General features: G+C 51.4%; 1 protein-coding gene across 1 annotated transcript in view; it reads right to left on the bottom strand.

Annotated features, from left to right (window-relative positions):
- Positions 1-3631: 3631 nt before the first annotated feature.
- The window catches only part of SLC9A8 (solute carrier family 9 member A8), a 66982-nt gene continuing 52738 nt past the window's right edge, over positions 3632-17875 (bottom strand). The window contains exons 11-16 of the mRNA XM_065892755.1: positions 15746-15862; positions 13420-13502; positions 10539-10650; positions 7275-7495; positions 5062-5208; positions 3632-3739 (exon numbers count right to left, since the gene is read on the bottom strand). Of these exons, the coding sequence (XP_065748827.1) occupies positions 3632-3739; positions 5062-5208; positions 7275-7495; positions 10539-10650; positions 13420-13502; positions 15746-15862 (788 nt within the window). The remainder of the gene's footprint in view (positions 3740-5061; positions 5209-7274; positions 7496-10538; positions 10651-13419; positions 13503-15745; positions 15863-17875) is intronic.

Raw genomic sequence — 17875 nt, 5'->3', positions numbered from 1 at the left:
TGACAGTCAATCATTGCTGTTGAGAGATTCCTCCTCCCACCAGAATCAGGGGTCAGTTCTAAGGCCACCCTAAGCCACGCCTACACCTTGCCGTACCTTCGATGGCCCGGACTTGGCTGAGGAGAAGCCGGTCACCGCCAGGCCCCACCCTCACTCTCCCCACTGAAGCAGAAGAGGGATTCTGGCTGTGGCCTCCCCGCTTGGGACTTTGCCACGTGTGTGGACCCCCATGGGAGTGTGGACCTGAGACCCCGGAAGGCCACCTTAGGTGAGGGCTTGAAGGAGAAGGCTCCCCACTCACCAGCCTTTCCACACTCCACTGCACACAGAGGAGTCTGCAGGCAAATCAGGGCCTCCCTAGGCTGACTTGGGGCACTCGGGGGCTGCCAACATTCTGGGCCCCTGGCCTCATGTCAGCCGGGGCCCAGCAAGCATTCCCAGTGTGTGAAAAGAGGCAGCTGGCCAGGGGGACAGGGTCTGCCCCTGGGCTGCATGAGCACCAGATGATGGAACTGAGCCACCTTCTGCCTGGCTCTGTTCCAGCTCAGCCTGAACTTGGTCTCTGGGGACCTAGGAAAAGCCAGCTTCTTTTCCTTTGAGGCCTCACACTCCAAGCCTCTAAGCATGGTTAGTCCCAGAGGTCCTACAACCACAGGGCTGCAGAACACGTGGTGAATTCCAAGTCCAAAATCGTAGGGCCTGCTGCGGAGGGGCTGCTGGGGGAGCCTTGGGGTGGGGCCTTAGTGCTACAGGACGCCCCAGCTCCCCAAGACGGCGTGTCTTCAGAGTTCACTGACTAGCCAACCAGCTTCCCCAAAGGCACGCACTGACCCTACAGCCTTCACCTCCTCCTAAAGTATTACCTTCTCTTTGTGCTATACTTCTCCTGTCCCGTGGCCTAGGCCTAAAAGAAAACATGTGTGAAGTCATAGTTATGCTGGATATTTTTAATCTTCTAGGCATTTATTCCCCCAACAATAGAATTATTAGGAATGCTAAAGGTAGACAGCAGCAATTTTTGATTCTCAGGCAAAGACATCTGAAAAAAGTCCACCAGAAAAATCTCTCTTGATGGGCTTTGGCCTGTTCAAAGGTGAGCAGACAGATGGCTGAGGCACACGGGGCGCCCTCCTCGGCGGGGGAATGCCCTCCCACGCTGCTAAGCCACTACTTGGCCAGAAGAGGGCAGGAGCAGCTCACGGGACGCCCAGGCTGGCGCTGCTCCAGGCCAGGCAAGACTCTCCCCCAGCCACCTCCACACAGCCAAGCCTTGGGGACCTCGCCCCGACCCCGCGTGCTTCTCTACTTACTGTCACTCTCAGGTCTCAGCTAAAAGTGGGAGGACAGGTGGGACCTGGTGACAAAGGGCAGTCTGAACTGAGAAGATCCTGTTTTCATTATTTAATCTATGAACTCACAGCCCCCCAAAATTTTTTTCCGGCAAGCTATTGAGTTTACAATGCAACTTACACCTCGGAGATCAGACTCTGAATTTCAGGGGGAAAGTCAGTTACTTATGAATTGGAGAATGAGAGAACAATCTGGCCTCTGATCCCTGCCCCCTCCCTTATGGACAAAGGTCCTCTCCCTTTGACCTCTTCTCTCTTCCACTAAAAAGAAATAGGAAATGACGGAGACTGGAATTATGCATGGCATTAATCTTCCAGTGGGGATATTAGGTGAAGTAAAGTAATACTATTTGGCTCAAATTATGGGGTTACGGTGGGAGATTACAAAAAGAAATCATATTTTAGCTCTATCAAGTACCAATTGACTTTTCATGCATAAAAAGGAAGCCATGTGCCCTCCTGCCTGACTGGCTTTACGCTTATATTTCTGGGGCAAGGGAAGGGGTTAGGGCAGGGGTCTGGCCTCGTGGGCTGGGTACATGGGTCCTGGAGGGTCCCGAGGTCAGTCCTTCCTCACATCCAGAGCCACGCTGCCTGAGGCTGAGAAGATGGAAACATATTTGCTGCCAGCCCAAGGTCCCTGCTGGCCCACTGTGTCCGAAACAGAACCGACGACGTGCACATGATGAATTAAACCACGCCAGGGGGTGCTGAGTCCCAACGCTCCAGCCGAGACCGAGCCACATATGGAAACTGCCAGAGGCCTGTAGATGGGCACAAGCAAGCAGGTAAAGACTTGTTAAAGGGCCGGAGAAGGGGATGGATGCGGGGAAGTCAGAAGCTCCATGTCCTCTGGACGTGATTGGCAGCTCCTCACCTTGAGGTGGCCCAGGGGCCCGGACCATGGGGCCGGGGCAGGGGTGTGTGCGTGTGGTGTGTGTGTGTGTGCGTGTGTGTGTGCGCGCGTGGCCGGGGCAGGGGTGTGTGCGTGTGGTGTGTGTGTGTGTGCGCGCGTGGCCGGGGCAGGGGTGTGTGTGTGGTGTGTGCGCGCACACGGGCAAGCGCTCTGTGAGCGAGTCCTGAGGGAGCAGTGGCTGCTCAGGGATTGCAGGTGAGACTCAGATGCATCTGGCTGCAGGCCACTGGAGTCCTGGGGAGCGGTGGCAGAGGAGGAGCACGGGGACAAATGGGACCCAAGATGGTAGAGAACTGGGAGGGAAAAAAAAGATGCCGATGAGCAGTGAAGGTGCAGCAGGTAAACGGTGGGCAGAGCCCAGGAGAAGGGGCCTCTGAACAAACAAGGTCCACTGAGTAAGGAATCGAGGTCAGGGAAGGGACTGCTAGGCTCTCAGCACTTTGTAAAAGTGCATGAATTTAAACTGAATTCAAAGACAGCAGCTGCCGGCCAGCATAAACCCTGAAGACTTTCCCTCTAGAGGGTGCTCTGACCCCACAGAATAGGGTCACTCACCCCCAAAAAACCCAGGGGTACGGCTTCCAATGGGGCTCTAGAGAGGTGCCTGTGCCCTCGTGCTCGGTTCCAGTGTAAACATTCACAGTATTCCCAGAGAAGGGCAGTAGCTGCGTGCTGCCCAGGGAGACAGCCTGTGAGGTGCCAATCAGAGGTAAAGAGAAAAAGGTCACTCAGTTTCTCTTTCTCAGGGAGTGCAAGCGACATCACGAAGGGGAGTGTGAGGTTTCCAAGGCCTCTGAGCCTGCTGCTTAAGTGAGAACCGCCGCTGCTGAGGGCGGAGGCGCCTTGATGACGCACAGGCAAGCGGCGGCTGGCCTCTCGTCCTGCTGTTACCGACACCCGTCCGGCAGGGAAGGGCCCCTGTAATGAAGGCAGTGGCCAGGGATGGCGGCAATGGCGCACCACGCTCCCGGGACGCCCTGCACAGTGGGTCCATGGCAGGATTTCTCCTCTCAGGCACCTCGGCGTGACAGATGACTATTCCCCGGCTACAGAAGCAGAAGGAAACATGTACCTGCAAAGGTGGTCCCTCCAATCCGCGGGCTGGGAAGCCACCCTGAGGGGAGAGGTCCAGCCCAGTGAGGAGCGGGGAAAGGGTGCTTCAGGGCAGCCGGCTGGCTCCAAAGGCCTGGGAGGTCCTGGGTTAAGACGACAGTAGCCTGTGCGTCACCCTGCTTCCATCCGCCCCAAAGAAGTGCCAAATGCACACGCCTCGGGGGCGCTTGCTGGGTGGCCGTCCTGGGAGCCGCGGGGAGGCTGGATGGCAGTGCTGCGGCCCGGCTGCCCGGAAGCCACGCGTCCCGCTCGGTCACAGCAGCTCCTGCTCGTCGTCCTCGGAGCCGGAGGGGCCTTGGCGCACCTCTTCGTACCACTTGTTGGTGAGGGTTTTCATCTGGATGCGCCCGTGGTGGAGGTCCTGGGGCGGGAGACATAGCAAGCCCTTGTCAGTGGTCTGGCTCAGGGTCAGGGCTGAGGAAGGGAGGAGACGGGAGGCAGGGGGCGCGGCCACAAGCAATTTCAAAGTGTTAACTGACTAACCACAAGCTGGGATCATTCTCTGTTGGGGAGGAGATAACGGGAGGTGTCACCCTGGAACAGGAGTAGGAGGCAGGATGGCATGATGTTAAAAAACCTGGCCTCTGGAATCAGACACACTTGGGCTCTGCTTCCAGCTTTGCCATGTACTGGCTGTGTGACCTCGGGGGGTTACTTCACCTCTCTGGGCCTCAGTCTCCCCGGCTATCAACTGAGACAACCCGCTGCATCTACTGCATGGGTTGCTGGGAGAATGAAACGAAGCAATCATGAAAAACGTCTGGCGTAGCGCCTGGCTCACAGTAAGAACTCACGTGCTGACAGCGATCCTGACTGCTGAGGGAGGGAAAACGGGGCTCAGGACCAAAGCGGGGCAGCAGCCAGGAGAACCCCTCCCCCACCCTGCACGGTGCAGGATGACGGTTTCAGCAAAGCAGGCCCAAGCTGGTCCCTGAGTGTGTCACTCACTGTCAGGCCAGTGGTGCCTGAAGGGATGGAGCGAGAGCCCTGAGCCTTGGGCCACTGTCCGAGGCCCTGGCAGGTCTGAAATTCCTCAGCTCAGATTCAGTAGCCGATCAATGTCCCAAGTCTATCATCCAGGAAATCCAAACGGGGTTAACAAGTCTGTTATTAAACTAGCACTAGAGACTTCCCTGGTGTCACAGTGGTTAAGAATCTGCCTGTCAATGCAGGGGACACGGTTCGAGCCCTGGTCCGGGAAGATCCCACATGCCGTGGAGGAACTAAGCCCGTGCACCACAACTACCGAGCCTGCGCTCTAGAGCCCGCGAGCCACAACTACTGAGCCCACGTGTCACAACTACTGAAGCCCACGCACCTAGAGCCCATGCTCTGCAACAAGAGAAACCACGACAATAAGAAGCCCACGCACCGCAACGCAGAGTAGCCCCCGCTCGCTGCAACTAGAGAAAGCCCACGCACAGCAACGAAGACCCAGTGCAGCCAAAAATAAATGAATTCAATAAATAAATAAACAAACCAGCATTAAATATGGCAGCGAAGGAAAAACAGCAGATGCAGAGTGCTGCAAGCATATCCAGCCCGTGAGGCTGGGAAGGAGAGAACGCTGAGTGGGGAGAGGCCCCCACCCAACCCGGCACGTGGGTCTTCCCTGCCCACCCTGCTCTTGGCCACTGCAGGCCCTGAGGGAGGAAGGCGAGGGACCCCTGGCCTGCGTCCCACCTCCTGGGTCAGCCGCCGCGTGAAGAAAGGGTTCAGGTACTTGGCATCCAGCCACAGGAAGCCTTTGAGGTCCTGCCGCCTGACGTAGTGGGCTTCGTACTCCTCCTCGGTGAGCTCCGACAGGTGCTCCGACTCGACGGTGTTGCCCTGCGGCGGGGTGGGTGGGGTGGGGGAGAAGGCAGCCGAAGGCTCGTCAGCTGACACCTGCCTGGAAGCCCTCACACCACCCAGCCTACCTCCTCGCAGCTCTTCATCCCGGACCCTGTGTCCCCAACCCTAACGGTGGCAGCAAAGAGGCCTCCTGGGAGCCTGTAGTGAGGCTGGAAGGTGTGTAAGAAAACGATGGACATCCAGGAAAATCAGAATTGTGAAGAAGTTGGAAGCTCAGGGCTGGGGCTTGGTCTACCGTAAGCTCTCCAGGTGGCTGTCTGTGCAGCCAGGACTGGGAGCTCTTCTAGGCTGTCTCTTTACCAGTGAACTGAACGAGGGAGGCAGCTTTTGTCGTTTTTTGCCTGCAGAGGCCCACTCTGGGTACATTTGCTGGTCATGTGGATGCAGCAGGGAGGGATGTGGAGAGGGAGAGAGGGAGGGAGGGAAGGACCACCCACCCTCTGCAGGGGCGACCATAGGCAGTTTTGCACCGTCGCCCCCAAGCGCAGGTGTACCCTGGGTGTAGGAGGTGGGAGAGAGGGAGGGGCAGGGAGGGCATTTCCCTGCCGTGGAGCAGTGCTTCTCAAACTCTGGCCGGCATCGGAATCACCTGGAGCTGGGGGAGCCACAAAATGCTGGGCCCACTAGGCCCACCTGCAGTTCCTGATTTAGCAGGTCTGGGAGGGGGCCCAAGAATGTGCATTTCTAACAAGCGCCCACCGATGCTGCTGGACCAGGAACCCCACCTTGACGACCAGTGATGGAAAGTGGGGTGGTTAAGAGTCTGTGTGACCAGGGCTGTGTGATTTGGTCTCTGTGCCTCAGTGCTCTCATCTGCAGAATGGGGATCATGAGACCATCTGCTTCCTGCAGGTTTCAGGGACAGTCCAAGGACAGCGCAGGCACCACAGAAAACATGCCCTAAACAGCAGCTGCTCCCCGCTGAGCACACATCCTGGTTCTACCAGAGCTGTGCTTGGCCAAGTGTGGCTGCACCTCCCGGCAACTCATCAGAAATGCAAATTCTTTGGGCGCCCACCCCAGACCTGTAAGACCCTGGAGCCCTCCACCAATCCTGACACCCACTAAAAGCTTCGAGAACCTATACTTGAGCTTTGGTTAAAAACAGACAAGAAGGCTGGTGGATGGGGGTTGGGGGAGAAGGGCTACGGAGAGTGAGGAAAGTTCTGTGAGCCAGCCCTGTATGACGTCATCTGAAGGTTCTCCCAGTAGCACAACTCTGGCTGGAGAGGCCGCGGGCAGAGACTGGAGGCCAAGATCCACCCAGACTGGACTTTCCAGAGTGAGAGGTGGGCCACATCCCCTCTCCCCACCTCTGGTTGAGGATTTCTGTGCCTTCCAGGGCTGAGTAAAGTTACTGATGGCCTTGAACAAGGGAACTAGAAAAAGATGCACTTCTGCAAAAGCATGTGCGTGGAGCAGGGGGTGGTGCAGGAAGGCAGGACCAGAGGCTAGGGCCCGAGGGAACACAGGGCAGGAAAGGCACAATCACTGTGACTCAGGGGAGGAGGGTGGCTTGGAGGAGGCAGAGGTGGGCAGGGGTCCAGGAGCCTCAGGCTCGCTGCAGATGGCCTTGGGCACCTCCACCCCCAAATCATGCCTTGCCTGTCCTCAGTGGAGGGCCGTCTCCTGTAACTCTCCAAGCCTCTGTGAGCACTTTCCCCTTATCTAGCCCCAACAGGAGGCTTTTTAGTAGATGCTAGGTAATGATACAATTTTGTCATTTTGTGATTTTGAAACCCTCCTTCCAGTCCCGGCCTGATGGGGCGGTGTGGTTACTGGCAGGGGAGGAGCATTCCTGGAAGAGTCTGGAAGGTTCACGTTCCCACGCCACTGCCTCCGTGGCTTCACGAGGCCGGCAGACAACCCACCCCAAAGAGTCACGCTTCAGACCCTGAGTCCAACCTCCTTGTCACTTTGGGAAGCTGGTGAGTGCGTACGTGCCCAGGGACGGATCATCCTCAGATCGTGTCTCGTTCCCCCATTTTCTGGCGGCGAGTGGGGACCCACCCTCTGCCCCTGCCCGCCCGGCCGGCACTCACCATCTTCTCGGTCTTGCTGAGGTTGACGTCCTTCTTGTTCCTGCGGCGCGCCCTGGCGTCCCTGATGTCCGCGAAGCGGATGAGGGGCATGGTGCTGCCGCCCAGCAGCAGAATGGTGAAGAGCACGATGCTGATGGTGGTGGTGCCGATGAGCTGCCGCTTCTCCATGGGCTCCAGGTCCAGGTGCAGGCTCAGGGCGTAGGGGATGGCCCCCCGCAGGCCTGGGCGACAGTGAAGGGAGTAAGAGGGACGGAGGCAGGCGGGAGGGGCAGCAGTTCTCGGGGGATCTGGGCCCAGCCCGGCACCACGGCCGCTCGACATCCTAATGCACCCGCTGGAGAGTGCGAACTCAGCCTGTGAGGCTCTGGGGTGTGAGAGAAGCAGGCGCAAGGAACGCAGGCTCACCTCCGCTCCCACTTCTCAGGGCGGCAGAGCGGAGCGGGTGAAGTGACCTGTCCAGGCTGTGAAGCGCCGGGCGTGTGCGTGTTGAGGATTTATCAAGCCCAGCGCTTATGTTTTAGAAACACGACAGCTGGTGCAGACGAGCCCTCCCTGTGCTACGTGCTCCGCGGACACGACCTCATCCGATCGTCACAGCTGTAGAGCTGGTCCTGTTATTCTCACAGCGCACAGATGAGGCGCCGAGACTGAGAATGAGGTGTCCTCCCAGGGCCACACGCTTTACTGGCAACGGCACAGAATGCCTTTTGCCCAATGCCCACTGTAGTGGAGGATGCCACCCCCGTGGTGGCCAGCGGCTCAGGGGACTGCATCACGGCCTCTCCCTTACTTCCTGTTTTGGTTCCCTGGGAGGGTGCTGGCTGGACTGAGGGGTATGGACTGAGCTGGGAAATGGCACGTTCTCTCTCAAAAACTTCCTGGCTTGTCTGGTGCCATACAGGGGGGACAGGAGCTCCCAGAGCAGCAGGGAGGAGAGATGTCAAACGAGGACTTGTGTGAGGGTGAGGGCCTGAAGAAGAAGGGAGGGCGGGCCGGGCACACAGTGACAGGATCTGACCCAGACGTGGAGGCCGGCGCATCACAGCATGATGGGGGGCTGGCTGCTGCAGCCCAGACCCTATATGGGGACACAGCGGGGTGGAGGGAAGGGGGTGGAATTAAAAGAGACACGGGGAGCAGAAGCAACAGGTCACAGGAGCGAGGGGAAGGTGGGGTGACCAGGGAAGGGAAGGGCCTGGAGGATGCCTGGGTCCTAGGAGGCTTGCTGCGTGATGGTCTGGGCACGGGGTCAGGAGTCTGGCTCCTGGGTCCACCCCCTGGCCTCCTGCTTTCCCTGGGGCCTCCCAGGCTGGCACGAGGAACTAGACACAGGGCCTGCCATGACGGTGGCCCGAGGATGAAACGCCTTGGCATAGGACAGCATGTGCACACAGTAAACACTTCCTAAGAGGGAGCTGCATGTTACTGTTTCCTGTGGAAGGAAGGGGGATGCTGGCAAACAAGCAGCTTGGGCAGGAAGGTAAGTTCCGTCCTAGACAATGAGATCGCGATAGCTCCACAACATCCAAGGAGGATTCAGACACTGGAGTCTGGATCCCAGAGGGAAGGCCTGGTTGGAGGAAACAGCTTTGGGAGGGTGGGAACCAGATGGAAGTTGAGGCCACAGGACAGGTGAGCTTGTGAGAGCGTAAGAGATGAAGCAGGTCTGAGGCTGAGTCCTGAGGAAGCCAATATTTGCTGAGGTGCCGGTAAAGGCAGATGGGGACCTGGACGGGAGCCTGAGGAGATCCCAAGGGAAAGGAGGGGAACCAGAGCATGGCCTGGAGGCCAAGGGAAGAGGAGAAGAGGGTATCCTCCCAGTCAGAGGGCAGGTCGGTGGGAGGAAGGAGCCCCAAGCCGAGGAGGCGGGTGGGATGAGGGCTAACCGGTGCCCACCAGGTCTGCCTGGGGGAGGCTGCTGGTGACCCGGGCGAGGCCAAGTCCAGCCCTGAGGACAGGAGGGGAGGAAGTGGAGAAAATGGGCAAGAAAACTCACTCAAGAGTCTGGCCACGATAGGAAGAGATGGGGAAGCAGCTGGAGGGGACGAGGAGCAGGGGTTTTGGCTGAAGTTGTTGGTTTTTTGCGGGGAAAAGGAGAATCTTCAACTGTTGAATGATGGCGGAGCCAGTGGGACAGGGTGAGGATCCAGGAAAGAGGGAGGGAATCAATGGAGAGAGGCCTGGACAGCCTGAGGACACCCGGAACCAAGAGCCCTCCCTGTTTAAAACCACCGCCCACTTCCCTGTAGAGGTCTCTCACCACACCCCCCAACCCCAAAGAGCTCACATACTTTGTAAAATGCCTGATACATTTCTTAGATTTTCTTTCAGATTTTCAAGACCTTGGATCGACTACTTTACGATTTTTTTCCCTCACTGGCAAAAAAGATTAAGAAAAAAGTTTCTCTCACTGTACACACATATATACACACCTACCTACCTAGATCTGTCACACACACACCTATGAATATATTTTAAACAAGGTCTTTTGAAAAGGAAATCTGCGAGACATTTACAGATATGCTGTTGGACAGAAAACAGCTTACAAAGCATGTTGCTATACCCTGACCCACACAGAAATATTTTAATTATAATATTTAAACAAGAAAGCACAAAGAACTGCATGTATTTGCTCCTAAGTAAATTTAAAGATGTCTACGGATCCGGTTCTTTAGGAGTCAAAGTTTTATGAAATCATTTCGATCCTTTAAAAAGTAGAGGAATATGGGATTGAACAGCAACTGAAATGGTCAAATAAACTATCAGAACTTAGTGACTGAATGAAAAAAAAATCCAAATCTAACCTGTAGTACAAAAAAGTTTAAACTTTAACCTTTTTATTCTGAGCCCCTTGTTACTTCAGCCTAGAAAGCGCTCAGGTGGGAGGGGCGCCGTGCACACCTTGCCCTGGGCTACCCCGTCTGTCCAGGAAAGAGTGGAGGGAAGGAGGGCAAATCCTGGCTCTGCCTCCTGGGGCCCCTCGTCCCAAGCAAGTCCTTTACCCTTGAGCCTGAGCTTCCTCATCTGTAGAGCAGACACGCACCACCCACTTCCTGTGCTGTGGGGAGGGGTGCCGCCCGCAAAGGGCCTCGCGCAGGGCCTGTGTTACAGCGGGCGCCCTTAAGTGGGAGCACGTGCAACTCGGGGCTGGTGAGGCATGCTCGTCTCGCAAGGGCTCCGGGGACAGGCACGGGCATTCTCCGCAGGGCCTGTGCCTTTATAACACATACGTCCCCTCCACCGTTCGTTCAGGATTGGGCTTACCGCTGAACCACATGATGAACATCATCTTTGGTGTGATTTTATGATCACGGAAGAAATTCAGGAGGTAGGAGAGAGGGAAAATGTTCACCGCTCTGCCAAACAGCACAAGCACCTGTTAACAGCAACAAACCAAGTCTTAACATGGAAACCTCTGGTTCTTCAAGTTGAAGCTTGTTGAGGCTAACACAGACCCGGTAACACACCCATCGTAGAGGCAGCATCCCCTTGTCATCAAAGACATGAACTCAGGGCTAAGCAGAGACCCAGGAGATGCCAGTTTCTATGTGTCTAGGAAAGGATTAAAGCTTTGTATGTTACGTTTCCATTGTCAGAAAGACAGGACTAACAAGGTATCAATGACAGCTTCAGTAATGCCAAGAGGCTGTGCAGAAGTACCCAGAGATTAATTTAAGGGTAATCTGGCTCCTCCAAATGTGCTCCGCTGTGGGACGGGCCTGCACTAATCATTCCCAATGGGCTAGCTCTGGGGGAACAGACAAGGTATTCCTGCCTCTCCCATGGGGGCCCCACTCCTCAGGGAAAGGAGCGAAGACTGAAAAGCGCCTACCTATGTCCGTAAATGCTGCTCCCTGCGCAAGAGGAATGCACAGGTGGGTTCTAACAGGAGGTCACATACACCATGTCTAGCCAGTTGCTTGCCATGGCTTTTGGTTCCTTGCCATCTCCAAAGGCATGTCGATTTTAACAAAATATAGCTTTATGTAAAGTCTAAATCTTATCTAAGTGGCTTCTTAGAACTACTTATTAATTTACTTCCAGTTTCTTCATCTTGGTTCTCACCATAACTAACTTGAACAGAATAATATATATATACATTCTAAGGCTCTAAGTTTATTCTTATGACCAGCATGAATTGAGCGTGCTTTGGACTGTTGTGCCTTGGAAGGTCAAGTTAATAATTACCCACAATCATCTAACATTTATATGCCAGACAATGCTCTAATGATTTTATATGCATTATCTTGTTCAATTTACATCCTTCCAGAGGTCTCATGAGGTAGGTATTACTGTCTCTATTTTAGAGACAAGTAAACTGAGACAGCGAGAGGTTAAGTATTAAGTAACTGGTCCAAGCTGACGCAGGCAGGAAGTGGTGGAGCCAAGTCCCAAACCTGGCTCGGTCCCCAGAGCCCATGCCCTTGACCACCGAGTGAGTCTAAGGTAATCCATCTGAGCGGCACAGGCCGTCTCTAGGAGTGCCAGGGCCAGACTGACCAGTTGCTCAGGGGAAACTGAGTCACCACCCCAGGCATCGCCTCATTTTTCTTTCCCTCCCAGCTCATGGCTGAGATCGCCACCTCCCTGTTTCACCCACTGAAATCTAATCCTCCATTCCCACATGTGTGTTTCAGGGTTGACCAAATGTGGCCCCTTTCACCCAGTGACCACATTAAAGGCTACTATACTTTCTATAAAAGACTTTTGCTGCTGTTTTCTTGTCCTAAAACCTGAGTTTGGAGGACACATAACAGTGACAAAAGCAATGAGCTTGTGCCAACTAAGGTAGAAGCACCCAGATTGCAAGGAGAAACATCTTTTTCTTTAGGGTTCCTTATCTTCTGCCTCAGGTTCCCCATATGCCAAATAGGTAGGCCTCACTGGTTTGCACGTGGTAGGTGACAGTGATTTAAAAGAAAAAGCCTGCCTCTCAATAGCTGTGTTTTGTTACGTGGAGCTGGTAATAAAAGTTAAGATGAATTATGGTAACTCAACAAGCTGTGCTTTGCAAGTGCCTTAAATTAACAGAGGATCTAAAAAGACAACAAACAGATCAAATTAGGGACAGGAGTATAAATCAGCAGGAGGACCTATGGGAGATGAGTTCACACTGACGGGACAGAGACACAGGAGGGACACAGACGAGGGACCTGGGAACACCAGGCTAATGCCCAAATGTTAGCCATTCCCGTCACTTTGATCAGATGCCTGAGGGAGCTGGACCTTTCTTTTAAATGCTTAAACATTTATTTTTCTTCCATTCCATTCCCAAGATCTGATTTGAATGCAAATGATTAAACTTCTATTTTTCTTTTTTAAAGGTACATTTTAACTTGTCTCCTACTGCCACCACCCCTCTCTCGTCCAATTACAACAGTTTCCCAAATCTTCTCAATGATAAGAATCACCTGGGATGATGATTCCTCCAGATGAATCTCCAAAGGAGGTAAGGGCCTCGTAATCTTTACCTTGAACAAGTGTCCAAGGTCATGCTTATAAATGGACACATTTGAAGGAAACCACAGCAAGAATTAGGTATATTCATTATAATCATCCAGAAAAAGTAGAAAAGAAAAAGAAATCTTCCCCAGTTCTACAACCACTGTGAACATCTGGCTGCATTTTCTTACACATTTTCTCTTTTCTGTGCATGCCGTTTTTACATGGTTATGATCAATTACACATTTCAATTCTGAAATCTGCTTTTACTACCTAACGTTAAAAACTGGTAAATTTTTTTTTTTTTTTTTATGGCTGCGCCTTGCAGCCTGCAGGATCTTAGTTCCCTGCTGACCAGGGATCAAACCTGTGCTCCCTGCAGTGGAAGCTCGGAAGTCTTAACCACTGGACTGCCAGGGAAGTCCTGAAAAAAATGGTAATTTTTAAAGAAGACTATAACAGTTCAAGGCCACTTAAAATTAAAACCAAGCAAGAATTCTTTTCTAGGGATATTTATTTACTTAATTCCATCCCTTCCCATTTATTGTATGTTCATGAATTTTTAACAAAAAGAAACTTCAAACAGAAGGTTGTCTATGTAGCTGTTGACTTTGACCAGTTAACAGTTACATAAATGAATCCAGAATATGTGGTTATCGATCTACAAATAAGTAGTTAAATAAAAAACAAGGAAAATACTTACTATGCACCAGATGACAAAGGAAATTTCAAACTTGTGAGGGAAACTAAAAATGGACAGGCCAAGAAATGCAAACACACATGTTTCTGAAACAAACCAAAGAATGGATTATTCAGCCTCAACTATTTTCTTCCAGTACAGCACGGGATTGTTATGCAAGCAAACATTCAGAAGTTAATCAGAATCCAGTATACCACTTGGCTTATTTTCTGGAAAATCCTGCAACCAGTACCTTGGCAAACTTGTCCTTTGATTCTCTCATTCTTTTCTATCACATAAGCAACAAGTGCTTGCTATTCAGAATCTCCTAATTTAATAAGCCAGCTGTCAAATACCCATGCAAATAAATACTCTCCCACCCGGGGACGGTGATAAATATATGAATCTGTCCATTTGCTGAACACTGTGATCAGCAAGGATCCCAACTGCGGCAAAGTGGCAAAAATTCAGAGCAAATGACTGCAGACGCCATGTGACTAGTGTGAAAGGGCCCTTTGTTAACTTCCTTGTCAGAGTGGACAAAGCCAAATGACTGACTTCACATATTTAATGTTGCCACAAAGTTTAGAAGAAGGCTTACATCCTGCAGGATTTGCAGGAAGAAATACATTTCAACTCTTGGCTCCACGCCACAAGTCAAAGAGAGTCTGACATTTACTCTTGCTGTACAAGCAGTCACTTGTGTATCCTAAGAAAAAGCACCTTAGAAATTCCTAGCACCAGGCTCCCCGCTTAGACTGTGACATCCTCCAGAATAAACGTAGAGCCTGGGAGACAAAGACACTATTTTAAAAGTTGAGCATCATAAAACATCAAGGCTGTTTTGAAACATTTCAGCAATGTTTTTTTCTTCAAATGTGTATCCTCTTAGAACAAGTCCACAAGCTGGACAGTATACTTACCCTTCTCCTCCTTGAACGTTTTTATCAAATATTTTTGTCATCTTTTGCAATCAGCTTATTTAGAACACATTCAGATCTATGTGATGCTTTTCCCTGGCAGCATGAATACTATTATGTGGATACGTCATGGTTAATTTAATGAATCCTTGATGGATATTTAGACTGTTTCTATTTCTGATATTGAAAAAGCAACAACATACATCCCTGTGCACAGACTAAATCCCTGATGGTAGAATCGCTGGGTCAAAGAGTATGTGCCTTTTAAATTCAGACTGATGCTGCAAATGACTCTCCAAAAAAGATGGCATCAATGTATATGCCCATCGACAGGGCCTATTTTCTATACGTTTGTGCCGGAAGTGGGGAATCACCAAACTGAAAATATGATGGGTACAAAATAGAATTTGATGGATGTTTTGCTTTACATTTCCTTATGGTGAGAGAGTCTTTCGCCATGACTTTCTGAGAAGGGTGCTGTGGAAACAATACCCACTGGGCCAGGAAGAGACAGACCGCTTCCAGACTCACTTCTTAGCCATGAGACAGTGCTCAGATCATGTGACCTGAGACTCCCTGTTTGTGGAATGAAGTCTCTGCACAGCGTGCCCCCGACTCCCAGCATGTGACAGTGTGGAACTGGTGCTTCGAAATGAGACAGCCCACAGAAATGCCAGGGGAGGTGCTGATGGTGACAGGCAGAGCACAGCCACTTGGGGGCTGGTGTAAAGGGACAGTGTAAGAGTGGTTCCTTCACTCCCAGGCGTAAACTAGGGGCAGGTACCTGATGGGTTCATCAGACTGCGATGTATAACTGAAACTGCTTAAGAGAAACAGTCATCACGGTATGGCCCGGGCCAACGATGACACCTCTAACTCAGGGTTTGCCTGAGACACATCCTTCAGGATGCTCTTGTGAACAAAGGATCCTGTGGACAAGTTTGGGAAATGCTGTCACTCTGTCTCTCTCTTAGAAATTCACAATGCACGTTGGCGGAAAAGTCTCACAAGTTCAGAAACTTGTTAAACTTTATTTACCCCAGGATTTCCCAAACTGTTTTTTGACTATGGAGTCTTTTTTCACTTAATGCTCATCAATATCAGTTCCAAGGAACGCATTTTTTAGAAACATCACTTTCATATATTGTAAATACATGATGAGTCTCAAATGTTCATTATTCGCAGTTCTCATTATTTTTTGGTCTTAAAATTATAGGCATCGAAAGTTCCATTTGTTAGGTATTAGGCTTACTTTATGGAATGTGAAAGCCAGAGTAACAAACAAAAGATAAGGGAGTGCAGTATCTGGCTCTGAGGAATTCTGCTGCCTCTTCTGTCAGGGAAAATCTCAATGGACTCCTGGAACAGGCTGAGGAAGAACAAGTAGCTCTGGGTAGGCCCACGTGGGACCACACAGAGGCAGAACTCACCGCACAAGAAGGCCACAGTCCGGAGGGTTTGCTGCATGAGGATCTGGGTGACTGGGGACAGGTTATGGTGTGTGTAGTGAGACATCACGATGCCTGAGAACAGGATGGCCATAATGCCTAGAGAGGGACAAAGGGGCAAAGTGCACAGACATGAACAGAACAGAAAAGCACCTTCCATGTGATAGGCAATAATGCCTCACACTTCCTACAAGTCCCTGGAGCCTACAGTATCAGGTGTTTTAAGAAAAAGAATGGGAAAATAATACCTGAGGCCTCCCGGAGGCTGCAGAGAACTGCTAAGGGCCCGTCTCTCTGGCAGCTTCATTACCGGCTGGGTGACCTTGGGCCAAGTTTCTTCCCCTCACCAAGCCTCAGTTTTCTCAACTGTACAGTGGGACTAACAGTACCCACGCTCATGGACATGTTAGGAGGGTAATGCAGAGAAGCCATGTAAAGTGCCCTTCACAAGACCAGGGCAGAACAGGTGTGAGCCGTCACTGTCATTCATGGATATAATAGGGGCAGGTGAACCACTCTTGGGGCAGAAAGGGAACATAAGAATCTGGGTATGGAGAATGGGTGGATTTTTATTTACTTTGTCATACTTTAATTTTCCCATAATCGCCATGAATTAACCTTATAATATGAAAAGAGAGATGTGTTATTTAAAAAAAAGTGATGTCTTTTCTTTAAAGGTCACCATGAGAGAGTCTACAACTTTTGTTGTGTACTCAGGATTTGAGTTTCAACTTTTGTCCACTGCCCCTAATCACTGCTGAAGCCACTTCCATGGGTTTCCTCTCAGTGTCTCCCTGGCAAGGCAGCAGCAAAGAGGTCTTTATTTCATGTAAGGAAGCTGAGATTTTTACAAAGCCATTAAACAAGCTGCCAAGATACATGAATTCCAAGTCAAACTTTATAAGCAAATATTTAACTCACTTATGCCATTTTGTAGAAACAGATTACTGGCTAACTTCCCATTTAAAAATGAGTGAAGCAAAGGAGAATGTCCTACTTGGGAGGGCAGGAAGCAAAGGAACTGGACAGGAAGTGTGCTTGGGGGACAGAAGTTTAGCTTTGATACCTGAAGGCTGGGTCTCTTCACAAGAAGACTCAAAAAGGGGCCCTGCTTCCAATTTCCCTCTTCCATTCCCAGAGCTAGTACAAGGCTTGGAAGAATGCCCTTGGTCTGTTGGTCCAGTGTTACCTGTCATCCATTTAAGTGTGCCCACTTTCAAGTGACAATCCTCTCCTCGGTCCTGCCATGGGCAGAGCATGTCTGGCATACTAGCCTGACTTTTACACCCTAATCTTGAGTTGAGGAAATATATGCACAGGAGTCAAAGAGATGTCTTTATATCTGACTGTACATAAATGAAGTTTTGTTTTTTCTTTTTGGTGCAATAAAGTTTGTTTTGGCAGAAAACAAAATGATTGAAAAACACAGAATTGCGTTGGAGACATTTCAACTGCCAAGCTTGCTGCATAAACAAGACCTTACAAAACAGAGGAAAACCCTGCTCTTCGCGGTGCCCAACAGGTATTTGCTGGCCGGAGAGATAGCAGTAGCTGGAACGTGTTATCTCCTAGCCATCTTGGGAAACAGCAAATTCCTTTGCTCTTTCATTTTTCCCAAAAAGGAGGCCAGACAGGGAAATTCCAGCAACGCTGCCCAAGAGCCACACCTGATGAGCCTGGAGAAAGGAAAGGAGAGGGCAGGAGACTTCTTTACTTGCTACTTCAGAGCAGTGAGAAGACTCTGGAAGTCACGAGTCGTTCCGAGCCTCTGCTCCGCTAGATAAAACACACAATAACAACACCTCCGGCTGTCCCCTCAGTTCATCAACTCTTCTCAGTAAGTTCCTGCAGGTGACCACCCGAGAGCTTCTCCTTCCTGACTCTGCATCTAGACCACAGACGCCACAGGCAACGTGAGGTGAAACAGAGGGAGAGACCAGAACCGTTGAGGTTGGGGGAGTAGCACGTGGCACAGCACACTTCAGTGCCTATGGACTTGCTCCTAAGCCTCTCTCTTCCTTCCGTGCAGTCCAATGCTAGAGACGGCTCTGGCTTCTGGGCTCTCAGAGGGCTTTGTTTCGCCAGCCTGCTTCAAGAAGGGTTATCAATTCA

The sequence above is a fragment of the Phocoena phocoena genome, chromosome 15 (assembly GCF_963924675.1).
Source record: "Phocoena phocoena chromosome 15, mPhoPho1.1, whole genome shotgun sequence".
Taxonomy (NCBI): domain Eukaryota; kingdom Metazoa; phylum Chordata; class Mammalia; order Artiodactyla; family Phocoenidae; genus Phocoena; species Phocoena phocoena.
The sequence above is the reverse complement of the archived record's forward strand: the minus strand, read 5'-3'. Positions and strand labels throughout refer to the sequence as shown.